At 42.2% G+C, this 19,888-nt stretch overlaps 1 protein-coding gene across 1 annotated transcript in view; it reads right to left on the bottom strand.

The window, feature by feature from the left end:
• The window catches only part of RIOK2 (RIO kinase 2), a 65,347-nt gene that overhangs the window by 24,002 nt on the left and 21,457 nt on the right, over nt 1-19,888 (bottom strand). Inside the window, exons 5-7 of the mRNA XM_068247489.1 lie at nt 7,547-7,635; nt 1,353-1,544; nt 66-158 (exon numbers count right to left, since the gene is read on the bottom strand). Of these exons, the coding sequence (XP_068103590.1) occupies nt 66-158; nt 1,353-1,544; nt 7,547-7,635 (374 nt within the window). The remainder of the gene's footprint in view (nt 1-65; nt 159-1,352; nt 1,545-7,546; nt 7,636-19,888) is intronic.

The raw sequence follows: 19,888 nt of genomic DNA, 5'->3' as shown, positions 1-19,888 counted from the left end.
ACATGATCTGCTGGATAAGCCATTTCCAGAACAAACTTAAAAGGTCATCATGGGAAAGTACTCACTGGATGTCATGGAAAGTGGGGAAGAGTTCACTCTCATAGTTGAAGCGCTTTTGGAAGAAGTCTCGAATGCATTTCACATCTCTATCGAAGTACCTAAATAACAGAAAAGCACGCCAGGCTTCAATAGCATAATAAGGCAGACATGAAGGAACATTCAATATGTGCTCTTGGAAAGTCTCTGACACCTCCCATTTTCTGCTGTTTTGTATTAGTGCCTTAGTGTGGCTAACAATTACACTGGTATTTACATTACATTGGGGCGGTATACTGTATCTAAAATATATACCGATAAATCATCTCAGCATTTTCTTGGCAGCGCAGGTCAATGTTGGTCGATTCTCATGAAGATTCCAGCAGACACAGAAGAATTATGCAGCTAGTGAATAGCCATGATGTAGCAGTGACTAATGTTTGCTGGGTATAGCATTACTTTATACGCTGTGCTTAAAGAGGCTCTGTAGTGACATATAGTAGAATGAAGTAAATTATTCAGGATACCCACTTTCACTGTAACGTTCCTGGTTACAGCATCAGAAACACTTCCTATATCTATCTACTGCTAAATATTGGTATGAAGCCAGCCCTCCCAGTGATGCTTAGTCTAGGTTGATTACATATGCCAAACTCTCAGGTATATTTCCTATTGCCTTCAGAACCCACAGTTAAAGTGGATCTGAGATAAACTGTTACTCATTGCATAACTGTGTTCCTTTCATATTGTTTAAAAGGCAATCAAGCCAATAATACTCTAATTCCCTATAAACCAAACAAGCCTCGCCCACAGCTTTTCAGAGTGCCTTGGCATTTTCAGACAGTAGCAAGGGCTTATGGGAGCTCAGTCTGGGCAGGAGGAGGAGGTGTTACTAGCCAGAGATTTCAGAGGCAGAGGGGAGGAGGAGAGGGCAGTGAAGTTTTCACAGGCTGAGGGCTGGAAATGCAGATAAGCCTGCCTCTGTGTAATGTTTACAAACAGAACATGGCTGCTGTCATTGTATCTCAGGAAGAAATAATCATATACTGTTGAATCTGTTTGCAGCTAGATTTACTGTGTAAACATCTAAACTTTACATAAGATATAGAGACAAGTTACTTGTTAAAGTTAGTTTTGCATCTCGGATCCACTTTAACAAACATTTTGCAGATATCAACTGACAGGGGCTTTAAATGAATGAATCACATCATTGCGACATGGTATGCTAGCTGGACATCTATGTAGGTCTGATTTTAACACTTCTATTCACAGTTCCTGTTCAAAATAAATCTAAACATATAAGCTGCAATGCATACCATTCAGCATTCTGATGAGAGGTAGAAACCATTTGTGGGAAGTCAATCATAGTGACGTGATCCTCATCATCTAACATGATGTTAAACTCATTGAAGTCACCATGGATGAGGCCATGATTAGCAAGCTTGACGATGAGTTCCATTAACTCATTGTACAGTGATGCCGGATCATCCAAGTGTCGAACTTGGCACCTAATGCATAGAGAAAGGACAGAATTCCACAGTTAAGATCTGCACTGTAACATGTCATCATTGTCACCCATTCAATCCACACCTCACATAACACAGATTTGTGGGGAAAAGGGGAAAAAAAAGATTGTTTTTTTGTTCAGTATGGTTACAGTATAAACTTCTCTACAGCTATACTCAACTCAAAAGCTCTCGTGCCATTATTTTAACAGACCTGAGAAGAAAAAGGAAGAGAAAAGTGATGACTTGCTTAGTCAATTGTACCATTTAATAATAGCACCACCACTAGCTTTGCTTGCTCATTGCAGCACAAAACTATGAAGCGTCACACATCACTCCCGAAACCTGGAGGAATACATAACGCCTTCCATTGTCAAAGGCCAGTAAATTAACCCCCAGTGTAAAAACTTTATTGCCAAGAGCTTGTCTTGGGCTGCAATATGTATTTTAATAATGGATTACAACAACACCTCCCATTGGGCAGCACCGTGGTGTAGTGATTAGAACTCTCGCCTTGCAGTGCTGGGTCTCCGGTTCAAGTTCCAGCCAAGGCAATACCTGCATAGAGTTTATATGCTCTTACTCTCGGTTTCCTCCGGGTAATGTGGTTTCTTCCACAAAGCAAAAATCATCCAACTCCTCAGTTAATGAAACCACCGATTCCGACTCCAGGTACCCAAAATGTATCAGACTCCAACTCCACAGCCCTGCTTCCACATCCCAAAAACATACAGATACATAAATTGTCTTCCCCCTAAACTGGCCCTAGACTACAATACATGCACTAACCCATACTTACATAGAGATATAACTATGGCAGGGATTGGATTGTGAGCCCCTCTGAGGGACAGTTAAGTGACGAGACAATATACTCTGTACAACACTGTGGAAGATGTTGGCACTATATAAATACAAAATAATAATAATTGGGTCTTTATCAATGTCTAAAAATATGACTAATTTTGCTAGTAGTTGCTGCTGGTTATTTTGACCTCAAGGCCCTATTCACACTGGGAGTCGCAAAACTAACAAAATCACTAGCAATTTGCCAAGTGATTTTTCACTGTTTGGGAAAGTGATTTTGGAAGGATTGTGTTTAACACTGAAATGCAATCGCACGAAAATCGCTAAAAACTGCTCCATTGCATCGCATTTTCAATTTCAGCAAATCACTAACGATTGCTACAGTGTGAACACTACCATTGATTTGTACTGCCATAGTGCTTTTTCGAGCACTGGCAATTTACAGACAAGCTGACATCACTAGTAAAATGCTGCAGTATGAATGAGGCCTTAGGTGTTATGGGTCAGTAATAGTTTTGGGCAGGTTGGCTTAATGAGTTCTCCCTCAACTGCAGGGATATGAAAGGTTAGTGTCTGGGGGCTACTTTGAGACTGTGCTTGAAAAGCATGCCTTAGTTGTATTAATCTACAGAACCTTTCACTTCTCTGTTTCAAAGAATCAAATGTAAATAAGAGTTGTTTGGCACAAAGGACCTGATCCAATTCACTTTCTCCTAAGTTTTCACATGGAACATTTTTCATCTTCTGTTTAAAATAACTTTTTAGCACTTTGCAATTGGTAAAGTACTAAAAAGCAGGTAATATATATTTTCTTTCTTGCTGGTGGCTTAAATGCATTTTAAAGAGACTAACAAAATTTTCAGCCTTATTTCCGCTATCCTATAAGTTCCTATGCCTATTCTAATGGGCTCTGGGGATTACTGCAGCCTTTTCTAGTTGCACTGTCTCTGTAATATATCTAATCTTCTTTTCTTTGTCAAGTTTTGTCGACCCAGAGAGGAAGGAGCTGCCTATGCTGTGATAGGGAGAGGTTATGTACGCCCCCCCTCAACCTGCAGGCTCTGTGAGTGTGTGCTTTGTGTATTCCTCAGACAGGGTCTCTGCTCTCAATTTCAGCTTGTCTGAGGGGGATGGAGCTGCCCATGCTGAGAAACTGTGAGATAATTGCAGATAATTTACCATGTAATAAAAATATGCAGATAATTTACCATGTAATAAAAACTTGTAGTATACTGTAACATGAGACACACACACACACACACACACACACACACACACAACTTCCTGGTTAGCGGCCAGGAGATCACAGTGACTCGATTGGTATAGGCGAAAAAGTGAATTGGCTCAGGTCCATTATCTTGTGGTGGGGAAGGGTGTGGCAGAGACTAGTTATTCTATTAAGGTGCATAGGGAGAGTATTGGATTGGTTCTGACATACATGGAGACTTGTTCCCCTATTTTTGTATAATGTAAAATTGGAGGAGTCATCTTATGGACTCAGAAGGCCAGAATATTGAATAGATTTTTGACAGAATCAATTGTTTTATTGAATCCCAATTCTGGTCTATTAACATTATGAATAATATGTAGATTTGTTAACCCCGAGTGGCATTTACCAACGTACTAATATGACCTCTGAATATTGTTTTGTAGCTGAGCAATGAACGAGTCATGTGAAAGCACTGTTATAGTGACATCATGTGGCAGATGCACAAACTGCAGCCTCAAATATGCATAATAGATATATTTTATATATATATATATATATATATATATATATATATATATATATATATATATATATATATATATATATATATATATATATATATATATATATATATATATATATATATATATATATGCTACTCTTTGTCCTTTCTAAGTCAGAAGGTATTTGCAAGAATAAAGTTTTAGGGGAGGAAAACATACCCCCAAAATATATCACTTCAGGAAGAAAGTAAATAAGGAAATTATTATTTTATAAATACACTTGCAGACTATAGGCTGTTTTACCCTTCAACAGTAAAAAGCATGCATTGGGTTTGTATTTATGGCGGTTATGACTTAAAAGGACAACTGTAGTGAGAAGAATAAGAAGGCTGCCATATTTATTTCCTTTTAAACAATACCAGTTGCCTGGCAGCAACACCAGAAACAAACATGCAGCTAATCTAGTCAGATCTGAAAATAATGTCAGAAACACCTGATCTGTTACATCCTTGTTCAGGGTCTATGGCTAAAAGTATTAGAGGCAGAGGATACGCAGGATAGCCAGGTAACTGGTATTGTTTAAAAGGAAATAAATATGGCAGCCTGCATATCACTCTCACTTTAGTTGTCCATTAAGGATGACCAGAGCAATAATTTTTTTTTGAATGTCTGAAGGGAATCTTTGCTACCAGCTGGAAAAGTCATACCACGCACAGAAGGTGTAAGTATTAAAAGTAAACATGAGGTTAATAAAAAAAATAAAAAATGTAAACCTGCTTCTCTTTATCTTCAGACACTTTTGGCCCCTTATTGCAACCCCCCCCCCCCCAGTGCTGCCACCGTAGCCCTTGTCCTGCATGGCTGTATGCAGTAGCCCCCACCAGGAGTGTACTGAGCATGCAGGGTTACGTTTCCAATAAGTCCAGGACACTCACTGCTCAACCACCAGCAGCCCCTGGGAGACAGAATCCAGGCAAGCCAGAACCTCCAACAGTATGCAGAAACAGACTTGTCACCAATAGGGTACAACCACCTCAGTATCTCCATTTCAAAATCCAGAAACAACACAAAACGCTTTCTATGAATGTTTCCTGGATTTTGAAATAAAGATACCGAAGTGGTTTTACTCCCCACTGGTTAGCTGTCCTTTTTCTGCATGCTACCGTTTCCAAACCACACATGCCCAGGATGCTCTCGGAAGCGGTTGCTATGCACAGCCTTTCAGGAGCACAGTCCAAGAGGGCACATGGACTGGGCATTGCCTGCGCCTGCTCTAGACTGGGAATGGAACTAGTTAGAGAGTACAGCAACAGCATGAAGGGGAGGCCATCTACAAGGGCCACCAACTTTTTTTCCCACCTCAACAATTTTCCTCACATGAGCAAAGAAAGGATTTCCATAATGCTTATTGAAAGCAGTAACACATACCATTGAACGTGAAGCCAACTGATAACACCATTCTACTGTATTTATGTTTACTCGCTGAAATATTTGATGAATGCCTGAATGACTGCCCACTGCCAGCATGGCTTTGGCAACAGAGTGATATGCTGGTATTTTAGCATTTTGGAAACTGACACACTGTTGGCATGTCCATTCCAGCAATTCTAACTTGTTGATATGTTGTTAGCATGGGAGATACCCATGTGACTTAAGTTTTACCATATTGAGATAAGATGCTACAATCTACCAGTATAATGCTAGGTATTCAGTGATTGTAATTTCGGCTCCTTACCAAATGCCTAGAAACTCTCTCTAGTAAATGGTAAAATGGAAAGAAGCACTGGTCTGAGAACCCCAATTGCGGTTAAACCCCTCAGCAAACAGCAGATGCAAATTAAGTAAAATGCTAACATTTGAATAGCTCTTTTCTCCAAACTGAAAGAGCTTCAGAGGGTTTTAGTAGGCCTCCCTGGAGTGTTATGGAGTCCAGCCCAAAGACTCCTTACTGACATCCCACAGATGCACTAGGGAGGATCACAAACTTTACTGAGGTATTTTAGGCAAATTCTGCTATCATGCTGTTGAGTAACATTCAGACTGGTTTCACAAATGGTGCAGAGTGATTGTCCTGCAGCAGGTGAGCCCGGGGCAGGACAATCTCACTGCACCATTCCCCCGTGCCTATTATCCTGAGACAAAGTTCGCAGACAGGGTAATATGCATAGCTCCTGAACAATGATGTGTTCCCTGCGGGACAGGAAGTATGTTCACAGATGCACTTGGCCACGGTGCAGACCCCTTGTTGTTTTTCTCCAATTAATTACCTGATGAAGCAGAATTGAGACCTGCGAAACGCGTTGCACTTTGGAGAATCTAAATGTTACTGTGATTTATGGTAACGTCTGAGTCTGTTTTTTCATGAGGGAGGTAAGTCGACCACACTCCCTCCCCCCCCCCCCTCCCCCTTTAAACGTTTTTTTTTAGACGCTTTTAATCTTGTTGGCGCCTATATTCATAATTTTGCAATCAGGAAGTCCCCAGTGGCACCCCAAGTCATTAAAACTATTCCTTCCCTCCCTCCCTCCCTCTGCAGAGTGGCGAGCGGAGCGCGGAGCATTACCATCAAAGAGGGAAAACTCATCGCTTTCTGACGTGTTAGTGTTACCATCTCTCCTCAGCGGCGCTCGGCTTCCTCTCCTTGACAACGGCAGCTCGTCATGTGACGCATGCACGTCTAGGCGCGTCATGTGATGTGCCGGGACGTGCGTACATCACATGACAAGAAACGCCGTTGTCAAGGAGAGGAAGCCGGGCGCCGCTGAGGAGAGATGGTAACGATGGCACGTCGGAAAGCGGTGAGTTTTCCCTCTGTCGGTAATGCTCCGCTTGCCACTCTGCAGAGGGAGGGAGCGACCGACCGACCAACTAGGTCTTATTTTCAGAGGATGGCTTATATTTCAAGCTTGCTTGAAATATAAGCTAGGTCTTATTTTCAGAGGATGTATTATTTTTGGGGAAAGACGGTATGTCACTGTTTTTCACCCATCCAGCAACGCACTGCATAGTTTGCATCGTCGTGACCACCGCGGGTAGTGTGGCCAGTCTCATTGAGACTAATGGCCACTGTGACGAGGGGGAAGAGTACCGCGATGGAGAGCAATGCAGTACGTGTGAAAGAGGCCTTAAAGCACACCTGAAGTGAGAGGAATATGTAGGCTAACCCATATTTCCCTTTAAACAATGCAAATTGCCTGTCGGTGCCGCTGATCATTACCCTTTAATACTTTTAACCATCAATCAGGTGTTCTGAGTGAAGTCTGACTTGATAAGCTGCATGCTAGTTTCAGACATTACTGCCAAAGAGATCAGCAGGACTGCCAGACAACTGGTACTGCTTAAAAGAAAACCAATATGACAGCCTCCATACCCCTCTCACTTCAGTTGTCCTTTAATACAATCCGTGAGCCAACCTGTGTGGGCTGTATTTATCACACATTGCGTATCTGAAATGGAAGAGGAACTATAAAAATGAGTTTATTACTTACAAAGGATAGCCGTTAATGAGCTCCATAACAACGGCATGTCTGTTGTAGTCGTACGGCTTTGGAACTGGGAAGCCTCTCTCGTATAAGGCCTGCAGACACAAAATGCATTGCAATGGTTTAGAGTTTAGAACAGCATATGCTGCTTGGAAAGGGAAAAAAACAAACTAAGAAAAAACAAAACCCTATAACTCAACTGAAACAATGACTTATTGCAAGTATTACTGGCAGCTGGCATGCTGTGCATGAAGACAGAGGGAAGATGAACAGAGCTGAGCTGAAGAAGAGTCACATTCCTTTCTGACACGGGTTACTTTATAGACAAATCCCCCTGTGTGCAGAATACACCCAGCTAATCTGCAGGCTTCCTGATGATGGACGCACATTAGGCCAATCACATCCAGGAATTTGCAGTACAAAGAGGTTTTACCTTGAAGACCAGCCGGATATTAGTAACATAATTGTAGAGTGCATTGGTTACATTGGTCTTAAGAGAAACTGTAGTGAAAACAATAATAAGTAGAATAGCTTATTTTTTACAATATTAATTTATAGATCATGTATTCATTGTTTACCCATTGTAAAATCTTTCCTCTCCCCTTAGTTCTGTCAGGTGATCTGTGCGGAATGTTTGTTACTGAGAGTTCCTATGCACAGAGGGAGATATTGCTTGCGTGCCAGTGGGAATAAGCTGGTATTTTCCACAATGCAAAAAGGTTCACAGACAGCAAACTGTCAGAACCTAGGTCCTGACATCACACTATGGGAGGGGTTTTACCATAATAATCGGCCATACAGACCCCCCTGATGATCTATTTGAGAAAAGGTCAAGATTTCTCATGGGAAAGGGGGCATCCGCTACTGATTGGAATGAAGTTCAATCCTTGGTTAGAGTTCCTCTTTGATTGGCCAATTGAAGAATTATAAAGAGAGGAATGGAACAGTTGAATTTGCAGACATCAGCTATCCCATCCAAAGCTTCTGAATAATGTAGAGGTTACTTGAAAAACCGGCGCATATTACCAGGGATTTGTGAGGATTACCTAGGGTAGTCCTAGTGATGCACTGTCCTATTATACACCCGTATGTATTACCTGGCAGGTAAACTCTACAGTAATGCTGAACATTCACCGAGGCCTGTGTCCAAATACCATCATAAATATTAGCCAATTCTAATAGGAAGGCTGGGTTTCCACTGAATCAGTTGTCAGATATAACATAACGGACAACTGATGAGAAGGAATCTTCAGGTTTCCCCTATGGGTCCATTTACATCACAGGTTTCGAACTCCAGCCCTTGAGAGCCATATTTATGCCAGTGCCAAGTATGGGGTGGGAAATGGAGAAGCATGTTCTACCTAATGAACCACACCTTTCCTGATATAGACCCATCAATTACCGCAATTTTAGCTGTGCCAAATAAATATAAACTGAGCTATAGGGCAGCATGGAAAAGTCTACATTTCTATTTGTATAATTTTTCAGCAAATTTTTGCAGTGACAATTTGCAGAAGTATGCAAGCCAATGATTGTAAACATCCTGCAGTATTTTTTGCATTCCATATCTGATAAATCTCGCATTTTACGCACACGTTTTCTTATCAGAAACAGGAACTTGATATGTCGTTTCTAGGTGTAGATTAGGGACATGTAAATTAGCTAGGTAAAAAAAAAAAAACTCGGGATTTTGTCAGAACTGAAATATATCAGTTGCTGTCAGTTATAACTGAAAGAGCAAATGATGAGCAAGGTAATGTCCATGTTTCCCTATGGCTCAAGTGGGTGTTTAACAGTGTGCTGACCAGGAAGTTGTTATGGGTTAATTGTCATTTTCAAAATGGAGGACGGAGAATTCCATTGATCACAATGGACAAACAGGGCGCAGGAGAGGAGAAAGAGATTGAGGAGTTGACTACACAGGAGGCAAGAAGGACGTTTGTATGTTTATTTTGACTTGTAATTTTTCGTTCAGTGTCACTTTAGGTCTTGTGGTAAAAGATGTGGCGCTGGCACCAGGGGCGTGGAACATGGTTTGTTTTGCTGTTCCTGTGGTAATAAGGCATGGTACAGGGGACAAGGATTGCATCTGGACAGCTGGGAGCCAGGCTGATGTGGACAGACAACATTGCCACTGAAGTTGGGGAATCTTGAAGGTTTCTGGAGAAAAGGGGGCAATTGCCCCGATTGTTAGGTGGGTTGGTGCACAAGAGGGTTTTAAAAATGAAATACGGTATAAGACCAACAGTGATGCATTTCTTTAGTTCTCAGAAGTCAACTCCAGCAAGAACAAGATCATTATGGCCGTGCTGACGGCATAAAAACAGATATTTGGATACCTGGCATTCCAAGGAGCTGACACTCGCAGAACACAAGCTCTATTCTTGCACTGATGTTGACTTGCTTGTACTTACAAAGGGCCCTTCAAATAAAACTTTAGCTACTCATTTTTTTCAAGCCCAGTTGATGAAACTAGCAGCTAACAGAGATTCTCTTATACAAGCCAGACATGCCCAGTAGCACAGACAGCTCAGTTGTGTCCCAAATGAAATGTTTGTTCATGTTGGAATTTGTTTCTAAAGCTAGACCTGCTTGTCTGCTCAAGGTATAATTTATGTACCTTGCCTGCTGGACACAGCCAAGCAAAACTAGCGGACAAATCAGAGAGTAAATTACCCAGAAACCATAACTTCCCCTCACAGATCTTACCATGCTGAGCAGAAGGCCTGAACATGAACGCTTATGGCCTAGTATAGCCCAAGCAGATGCTTGCCTTAAAAGTCAATTAACTATTAAAAATAAAACAATTTTTATTAAAAAATAGTCATTCCTACAGAAACAATTTTGTTGCTAAAAATGAGCTTTTGATTTCAGTAACAGAGAGGTAGGTTTCTCTAAAACAGTCAAGAAGTGCAAATTCCATTCCTCTGCAACAATGGCCACACTGCACTGGGGGTACGGAACTTCCCAAAATGCCCATCTTCCATTCCAGTTTCTGGACTGGAATTGTGTGCATACGTAGAACAGGAACTCGCTCAAATCAGGTTTCTCGCAACCTCTACAACAAACTGGTTAAAGAGAAACCATAACCAAGAATTGAACTTCATCCCAATCAGTAGCTGACACCCCCTTTCCCATGAGAAATCTATTCCTTTTCTCAAACCGATCATCAGGGCGCTCTGTATGGCCGCATCTCCGTCCAGTGACATTGCCTGCTAGCAGTAAAAATGTCACCATGTGATGAATGTCAGAATGTAAATCAGGGATTTAAAAGATTTTATAATGGGAAAACACTGACTAAATCATTTATACATAATTATTGTAAAAATTAAGCACTTTATTACATTATTTTCACTGGAGTTCCTCTTTAAAGTACATCTGAACTGAGAGGGAAAAGTTGGCTGCTGGTAACAGTTCTCCAATCACAGTACCCTCCTAAAGCACAAAGTGTTGTGATTGGTCAAATAGTGTGGGCGTTGTTTACTACAACATATCTGAAACCTCCGAAAGGATGCCTTTCACTTAATCACGTTAGCAGAATCTCCCTATGAGGTTTCCTTCTGGATCCACTAAAGTTGACTAGCATCCATATTCCTTCTACAGGGTGGAGGGATCCTACAACACTATAGGGATGATAGCTCTGTGTATAGGCTGTACTAAAAGAGATGTTCAATGATATTTTAATAAATCTGGCTTGAATGCAAATTTTATGCAAATTTTAATTTGGCAAATCGAAATAGAAAGGAAGCATATTTGGCCCAATTCAAAGTTGCATTGAATTTGTATGTAAGTTAGAATTATTAGCATCTCATTGACTATCTTTAGACCTTGATCAAATTAGACTTACAATCTTTCTCAGCTTACATATTGACAGATCCGTATAGGATCTGTACGGGAAAGAACCGCACCCACCTTGGTTGGTGGCTGCTGGTGCAGGGATTCCTAGGCAAAGTAAATCCAAGATCCAAAAGGAGGAATCCGCAGACTTAAAGAGACACTGAAATCTCGTAAAAATCATGTTTTTATTTAAAAAATGTGTTCATCATCATAGCCCTACCTAAACCGTTGCATCCCCGCCGCTGAAATCTAACTAGATCCCCCCCAACTCCCCCTCCCTCTCCCCCGCAAAATCCTCGACTTTCCTGGTCGTGGATTTTGGTGCTGTTGGAGGCAGAGCTTTCAGCCGCAGCTCTGCCTCCTTACGCGTCTATCAGCCGTGTATCCCCGCCTCTCCCCCACCCCTCTCAGTGAAGGAAGACAGAGGGGCGGGGGAGAGGCGGGAGATCCGGGCTGACAGATGCGCTGAGAGGCAGAGTTGCGGCTCATAGCTCTGCCTCTCACGGAAGCGCTGCCCAGATTCCCCCCGGAGAGTTAGGGGGGAATTTAGTTAGATTACAGCGGCGGGGATGCAGCGGTTTAGGTAGAGCAATAATGTTAAACACATTTTTTAAATAAAAACATGATTTTTACGAGACTTCAGTCTCTTTAATGGAACTTCAAGTGAGCTTTATTGTCCCATCACACACACATGCAAATACATCTGACAGGCTGACGATCATTTTGGGGCCAACAAGGTGCTAAGGGATAAGGCAGACAAACATGTACGTGTAGGATCTGCTTATACAGGTTTATTGTGAACAGACCTGTTGACCTGCTATCTATTGCGGTGTATGGAACGCATCATCATGTGATACATGATAATTCTGGACACCACACATGCCATACAAATCAAGCAATGTATATGTCCAATGAATGGAACGCCCCATTGTGCGGTACACAATAATTCTGAACACCAGGCATGCCATAAAAAGCAAGCAATGTATATGTCCGATGAATGGAACGCACCATTGTGCGGTACACAATAATTCTGGACACCACACATGCCATAAAAAGCAAGCAATGTATATGTCCGATGAATGGGACGCACCATTGTGCGGTTCATTGTCATTTCGGAGACGTCATACATAGAATGTAGCATATGGCATGTCCGATGCAACGGACACAACAGAGAATCTGGGAACTTGGGTTCCGCCCTGTCAGCGCCTCTGCTGTCACTAAGTGTCATTAAGTAATATATTTAACTGTATAATTGTTATTATTATAGATATTACCTAAAGCAACTTTTCTGATCTTGGCATAAATAATAATTATAAATTAATAATCTTCTCCACAACACCACAAATGTCTATGCAATAGAAATAATGTTAGCTCACTATACGCTGCATGGAGAAGATGAGGAAGTGCAGCCTCCAAATAAAGCTTCATACACACTTTCAATAAAATTAATCTGAATTGTATGACGAATGACACGTATGGCCGTATTGGACGAAAACTGGTATTAAAGTATGTAGCCAAACGACATTAAACATTAACGACCCGACTTCAGGATGCAATTTTTCTGGAGGGGAGAGCAGAGGCCTGAATTAGCGCAGGATGACAGTGTGGGACCTAACAGACTTTTGGGGGCTGGAAGAAGCCCCAGGTGAGTAAAACTCCCCCCCCCCCCCCCCCCCCGATGTATCTTTTAAAGAGGAACTGCAGTGAAAATAATGTAATAAAAAAGTGCTTCGTTTTTACAATAATTGTGTATAAATAATTTAGTCAGTGTATGCTTATTGTAAAATCTTTCCTCTCCCTGATTTACATTCCGACATTTACGGTATCACATAGTGCCATTTTTACTGCTGGCAGGTGATGTCACTGGAAGGAGATGCTGCTTGCTTTTTTGGCAGTTGGAAACAGCTGTTATTTCCCACAATGCAACAAGGTTCACAGACAGGAAAATGCCAGGACCATGGTCCTCACAGTTGCTTGTGGGAGGGGGTTCACCACAATATCAGCCATACAGAGCCCCCTGATGATCCGTTTGAGAAAAAGGAATAGATTTCTCATGGGAGAAGGGGGTATCAGCTACAGATTGGGATGAAGTTCAAATCCTTGTTATGGTTTCTCTTTAAGCCCAGTATAGACAAGCAATATTTGTTTTCCTACACAAACATGCTGCTTAGCTATCTGCTAAGGATGAGCAAGACCAGTAGTGTTCAAGCACGGTTTTGGACTTACTCGACAGATACTAACCAGATAGCGAATGACAGGGGACACCTGAACAACCTGTGCAATCAATCAAATCAAAGTGCCAAGTGTGTCCCCCTTCACTTTGTTTACCTACTGTCAGGGTTGTTGAGTTGGAGCTATTTTTGAGTATCTGGAGTCGGAGTCAGCCAGTTTCATAAACTGAGGAGTTGGAGTCAGATGATTTTTGCACTAACCCTATAGCCCTGCCTACTGTAATACAGTCTATGACATAATGAAATTACCAAGACCTAAATGCCTATGCCATGGCCAATATGGCTTACATTAAGTTTGTACCCAAACCAGGCAAAGATGGAACTGATCCTTCTTCATATAGCCTGATTTCACTCCTTAATCAGGATGTAAAGTTTTTATCTAAAATTACGGCAGACAGACTGGTGATGCTCTTACCCAGTTTGCTTTTAGATAATCAAATGGGTTTTGTTGGTTTGCGGTTACAAATGTCAAAAAGGTATTGGAGCATTGTAGATTGGCTGGAGTGGCTACGGGATCGGAGGCCTTCTTGGCAGCAGATGCGGAGGAGGACTCTTCGATAGTGTGGAGTGGCCTTGGTTGCACAAAGTTATGATGGCTTTTGGTTTTGAGGTCCAGTTTTCCTCTTATGTGAAGGCCGTGTAGATGTCCCCAGAAGCTAAAGTTTCATTAACAGGTGGAATGGGTCCAGGTTTCCCCTTGGCTAGAGGAACTAGACAGGGGTGCCCTTTATCCCCACTTTATTTAATTTGGCTTTGGAACCCGTCTCGTTTCTTGCAAGGTTCATCTTTGTTTGAGTGCATTTCAGTAGGAGCTCGACAGGTAAAAACTGCATTGTTCGCAGATGAGGTTTTTCTTTTTATGGCCAACCCAGAGAGGGATCTATTATTATTATTATTAATTTATATAGCGCCAACATATTCCGCAGCGCTTTACAAAGCACAATAAGACGACAAGGGGAACATAGATACAACTAACAAATGTACAGCAGAGTTCCAAGCAGCACAAATATTGTTACAAGAACAGTAAACATTAGGAGGATGACCCTGCCCTTGCGAGCTTACAATCTAATGGATTGGATCTAGGTAACATAGTGACTCATATTAAATGGTTCGGCTCCTTTTCTGGCTTGGTCATAAATTACCACAAAAGTGAAATATTTTTGTCGAGCCGTGCTGGGGTTCCTCTGGCTCCTTGGGTTTCTACTCTAGGCTTTAAACAAGCTTTAAATCATATAAAACTTATTTGGGGATTTGTATCCCTAGAGACATTGGGCAACTTTACAGGCTACATTTTACCCCTATCCCGGAAAAAATGAAAACAGAACTGCAACGGTGGGAATCTTTACCTCTCTCTCTAACTGGTAGAATTTACCTTATTAAAATGATTAGCTTTGCTCGACTCCTGTATCAGCTTCAGACGATACCATTGTTACTCAAACACAAAGATGTGCATTCACTTGAATCAGCATTTATAAAAATTTGTATGGCTGAATGGAAAAGCTAGGATTTCTCTGAATAAATAATAATAATAAAAAAAAAAAATCAAAGGAAATGTTGGGTTTTAATTTTCCTGATGTGAGTGGGTACAATTTAGCCTCTTTATTTTGTCATGCCTGTGATTGGTTGGGAGGCACATCTTTTTACTCTAATTATTCTCTAGAAGTGGAGATGGTTGCTCCTTGGTCGCTGGGAGGTATTTTGCACACTAAGGTGTCTCAACTTCCTACCTTTATTAAACGTAATGTTGTTTTATGAGACACTGTTATACAGGGTCGGACTGGGCCACAGTAGTACAGTTTTTTTCCTCGGTGGGCCCCGCCTCCACGTCTATGGTGAAGCAGCAGGTGAGGTATGAAGGGGGTCTGTCGGGTGGGAGTCTTTCACAGCCAGGAGAGAACATGTGTTACTGTGCTGGGTAAGAATGGATTCTTCATGTGTAGAGAGTCCTGCACTGTGCTGCACACTTCACAAATCTGCAATCTGCCTGGTGCTGCTCAAAAAAATGTTCTCTTCTCCACAGTGCAACTGCTATGTCTCTCTTCACATGTTCCATTCCTGCCCTACAGTAATTCTTGTTCTCTCCTGTCTTTACTACAGTACATGCCAGAACCATGTGATTGGGGGGAACTTATACTTACTTGGGGCTTCATTGAGCCCCCTTGAGTCTGTCAGCTCTCTCAGTGTCTATACTTCACCCTCCATTCTGCGGCTATCAGCCCAGTAGTCATGGACTACTGCACATGCACGGCACTGGCAACACACCTCCTCGATCATGCTTCATTGCCAGGAATGTTCTGTGCCTGCTCAGTTTAGGCTTGTACCTGTGCATGCACAGAACGCTCCCGACTTTGGGAGCGCGATTGTGGAGACTCTGAGGCAATGCATGTGCAATAGTCCCAACTGAGCTGAGTCGTGGACTTTTAACAGGGCTGACAGCAGCAGAACAGAAGGGACCAGATGGACAACAGGAACTGGAATAAGCCCCCGGTAATTATAACTCCTATTCTTACCCTGATGACAGGCTGTTGGGTTAAGGACCACTAGACTCCAGGGACCTGTATAAAGGAGGAAGGACCACTAGACACCAGGAACTGTATAGGGGGAACAACAACATACCAGAGAACTTTATAGGGCAGGGAGGAGGTCCACTAGACACTAGGGAACTGTATAGGGTAGGAAGTACCACTAGACTCCAGGGAATGGTATAGGGCAGGGAGGAGGTCCGATAGACACCAGGGGTCTGTATAGGGGTAGGAAGGACCACTGGGGAACTGTTTAGGGGGAAAAGTACAACTAGACTCCAGGGAACTGCATAGGTGAGGGAGGAGGTCCACTAGACACCAGGGAACTGTATAGGGATGGAAGGACCACTAAACTCCAACGAACTGTATAGAGGAGGGTGAACCACTAGACTCAGAGAATTGTATAAGGGAGGGAGGGCTCCACTTGATGCCAGGGAAATGTATATTTGAGGGAGGAGGTCCACTAGACTCCTCAGGATTGCTGCATTTATTATTACTTGGAGGCCTTACAATTGCTGGCACTTGACATTACTTGTCATTGCTCACAATCAAATGATTCCCACCATATCCAGCCTAGTGCACTAGATTTGTATTATGTATTTATATAGCATTAACATCTTCTGCAGCACATTACAGAGTACATAGTCATGTCACTGGCTGTCCTCAGAGGAGCTCACAATCTAATCCTACCATAGTCATAGTCTAATGTCCAACCATATTATTATTATGTATTTATATAGCACTGACATCTTCTGCAGCACATTACAGAGTACATAATCGTGTCACTGGCTGTCCTCGGAGGAGCTCACAATCTAATCCTATCATAGTCATAGTCTAATGTCCAACCATATTATTATTATTATTATTATAATTATGTATTTATATAGCACTGACATCTTCTGCAGCACATTACACGGCATCTAGTCATGTCACTGACTGTCCTTAGAGGAGCTCACACTCTGATCCTACCATACTCATAGCCTAATGTCCTACCATATTATTATCATTATTATGTATTTATATAGCACTGACATCTTCTGCAGCACTGTACAGAGTACATAGTCATGTCACTGACTGTCCCCAGAGTAGCTCACAGTCTAATCAATGTCATATGTATGGTAACTAGGACATTACTTTATATTGAAGAAGGGGACTCTATGCAAAGTTTTGCTGGGCAGCAGTGTCTCTGAATTACAATGCTGCTAAGATCATGTACATTTGGCCCTGTCCATAATACATCATGACCACGCCCACCTTCCAGTGCATGGTCACACCCTTTTTTCACCGCAATCATGGGATGTGTGGGCCCCAGGTTGAGATGTCTTTGGTGGGCCCCCAGTGTCCCAGTCCGACCCTGCTGCTATAGCATGGAGAGATACTAGAAAGCTATATAATTTGTCTGGCCCCTTATCTCCAACGACTCTAGAGATATGCTTAAGGAAAGGAGTATAAATATAGAGAGGGGGAAAAAAAAAAAGCACTCGGTTCAAAAATTCTTTAAAGGAGAACTGTAGTGAGAGGGATATGGAGGCTGTCATATTTATTTCCTTTTAAGCAATACCAGTTGCCTGGCAGCCCTGATGGTCTATTTGCCTAAAGAAGTGTCTGAATCACACCAGAAACAAGCATGCAGCTAATCTTGTCATATCTGTCTAACTTTGTCAGAAACACCTGATCTGCTGCATGCTTGTTCAGGGCCTATGGCTGAAAGTATTAGAGGCAGAGGATTAGCTGAATAGCCAGGCAACTGGTATTGCTTAAAAGGAAATAAATATGGCAGCCTCCATATACCTCTCACTACAGTTCTCCTTTAAGACATGGAAAACTTATATTCAGAAAGAATGTTCTAGAGAACAAATGGTGGCTATTATGACACCCCTACAAGACACTACCTGGTATCCGACACAGAAAATAGGGGGTTACCTAGGAAGATTGGAAATTTGAATTGCATAACGTGACTATATTATAATACTACCTGCGGGGCGGTGGAGGGGTGGGATGGTCCTTACTGGGAGCGGCATGACGGTGTACATAGTTTGAGTTTGTTTTTCTTTTGAAAGACTCCTATTAGACCTACCGGTAATGGAGTTTCTGATTGTCATCCGGGACAACCTGAGAGATCCGGTCCCGCCCAGGATCTGTGGAAACACACCAACAAGAAGTTTAAAAGCCCCCGCCCACCCTCCATCCTCAGTGCGTCTGAAAGTAAACATAGACTAGAAACACCAAGATGAAGGAAAAAACTAGACACCTGAAGGTGACTATTAAGATAATACCCTGTGCTCCTGAAACTAACAGAGAAAGGTGCGAGACAGGAGAAGGGAAGGGTTCTAGATGTTTGTCCCGGATGACAATCAGAAACTCCATTACCGGTAGGTCTAATAGGAGTCTTTCTCTAATTGTCATCCGGGACAACCTGAGAGATAGGCAAGAAGTCTTAACAAGACAAACATCTCACCTAGGGAGGGACCACTGCCTGGAGCACCTTTCTGCCAAACGATTGGTCCTGCTGAGATAACACATCCACTCTGTAGTGTTTGATGAAAGTAGATGCACTCGACCAGGTTGCTGCTTGACAAATCTGTTGAATGGTAGCTCCTGCCCTTTCTGCCCATGATGTGGATAAAGATCGGGTTGAGTGGGCTTTAATGTTAGGAGGTAAGGGACAATTACTACTCTCATAGGCTAAAGCTATCATCTGTCTAATCCATCTTGCGATGGTTTGTCTGGATGCCTGCTGGCCCCTATTCTTACCTGCAAATAAAACCAACAGGTTGCTAGACTTCCTAAATTCTCTTGATCTGGCAAGATAGGTTAGTAAGGAACGTCTGACGTCTAAACAATGGAACCCCTCTTCTCTGGACCCCACAGGTTCAGTACAAAAAGAGGGAAGGATAATCTCTTGAGACCTGTGGAACTCTGAAGACATTTTTGGGAGATAGGCCGGATCTAACCTGAGTCTAATACTGTCAGGACAGATAATTAGGAAAGGATCCTTGATGGAAAGAGCTTGTAAGTCACCTAAGCGCCTAGCCGATGTGATTGCAATGAGAAAAGTTATTTTAAGTGTCAAAAATTTAATATCAATATCTTCAATAGGCTCAAAAGGGTTTTTCATAAGACTATTCAGGACTAGAGACAAATCCCATTGTGGAAAAATCTTTTGCTTCACCGGAGTTGACCTCTGCAAAGCTTTGAAGAAATTTCTGAACAATTCTTCCTGAGCTAAATGCCTGTCTAGCAGAATGGATAGAGCTGAACACTGTACCTTAAGAGTACTTGGTGCCAGCTTCATGTCAAACCCGTCCTGGAGGAAATCCAGAACTGAGCTTGATAGCGTATGGTTCTTGTTATGAGCCTCACACCATGATAAATAAACTTTCCAAACCTTACGGTAAATCTTCTGCGTTATCGGTTTCCTGCATTTCATCAATGTTTCGATCACTTTTTCCGAAAGACCCTTCTGTCTAAGAATTACCCTTTCAGGATCCAGGCTGCCAGATTGAATAATTGTGGCTTGGGGTGCGAGAGCGGCCCCTGAATCAAAAGATCTGGACGAAGTGGCAGAGGAAATTGAGGTTCCACTGACATCTTCAACATTGTTGCATACCATGGTCTTTTTGGCCATTGGGGAGCTATTAGAATTAATCTCACTTTTTCCTTTTGAAGTTTTCCTAGTACCTGAGGAAGAAGCACAGTTGGAGGGAAAGCATAGCAAAGCTTGAACCTCCATGGGAGACTGAGTGCATCCAACCCCA

The sequence above is a fragment of the Hyperolius riggenbachi genome, chromosome 1, assembly GCF_040937935.1.
Source record: "Hyperolius riggenbachi isolate aHypRig1 chromosome 1, aHypRig1.pri, whole genome shotgun sequence".
Lineage (NCBI taxonomy): Eukaryota > Metazoa > Chordata > Amphibia > Anura > Hyperoliidae > Hyperolius > Hyperolius riggenbachi.
This window is presented reverse-complemented; position numbering and strand designations above follow the sequence as displayed.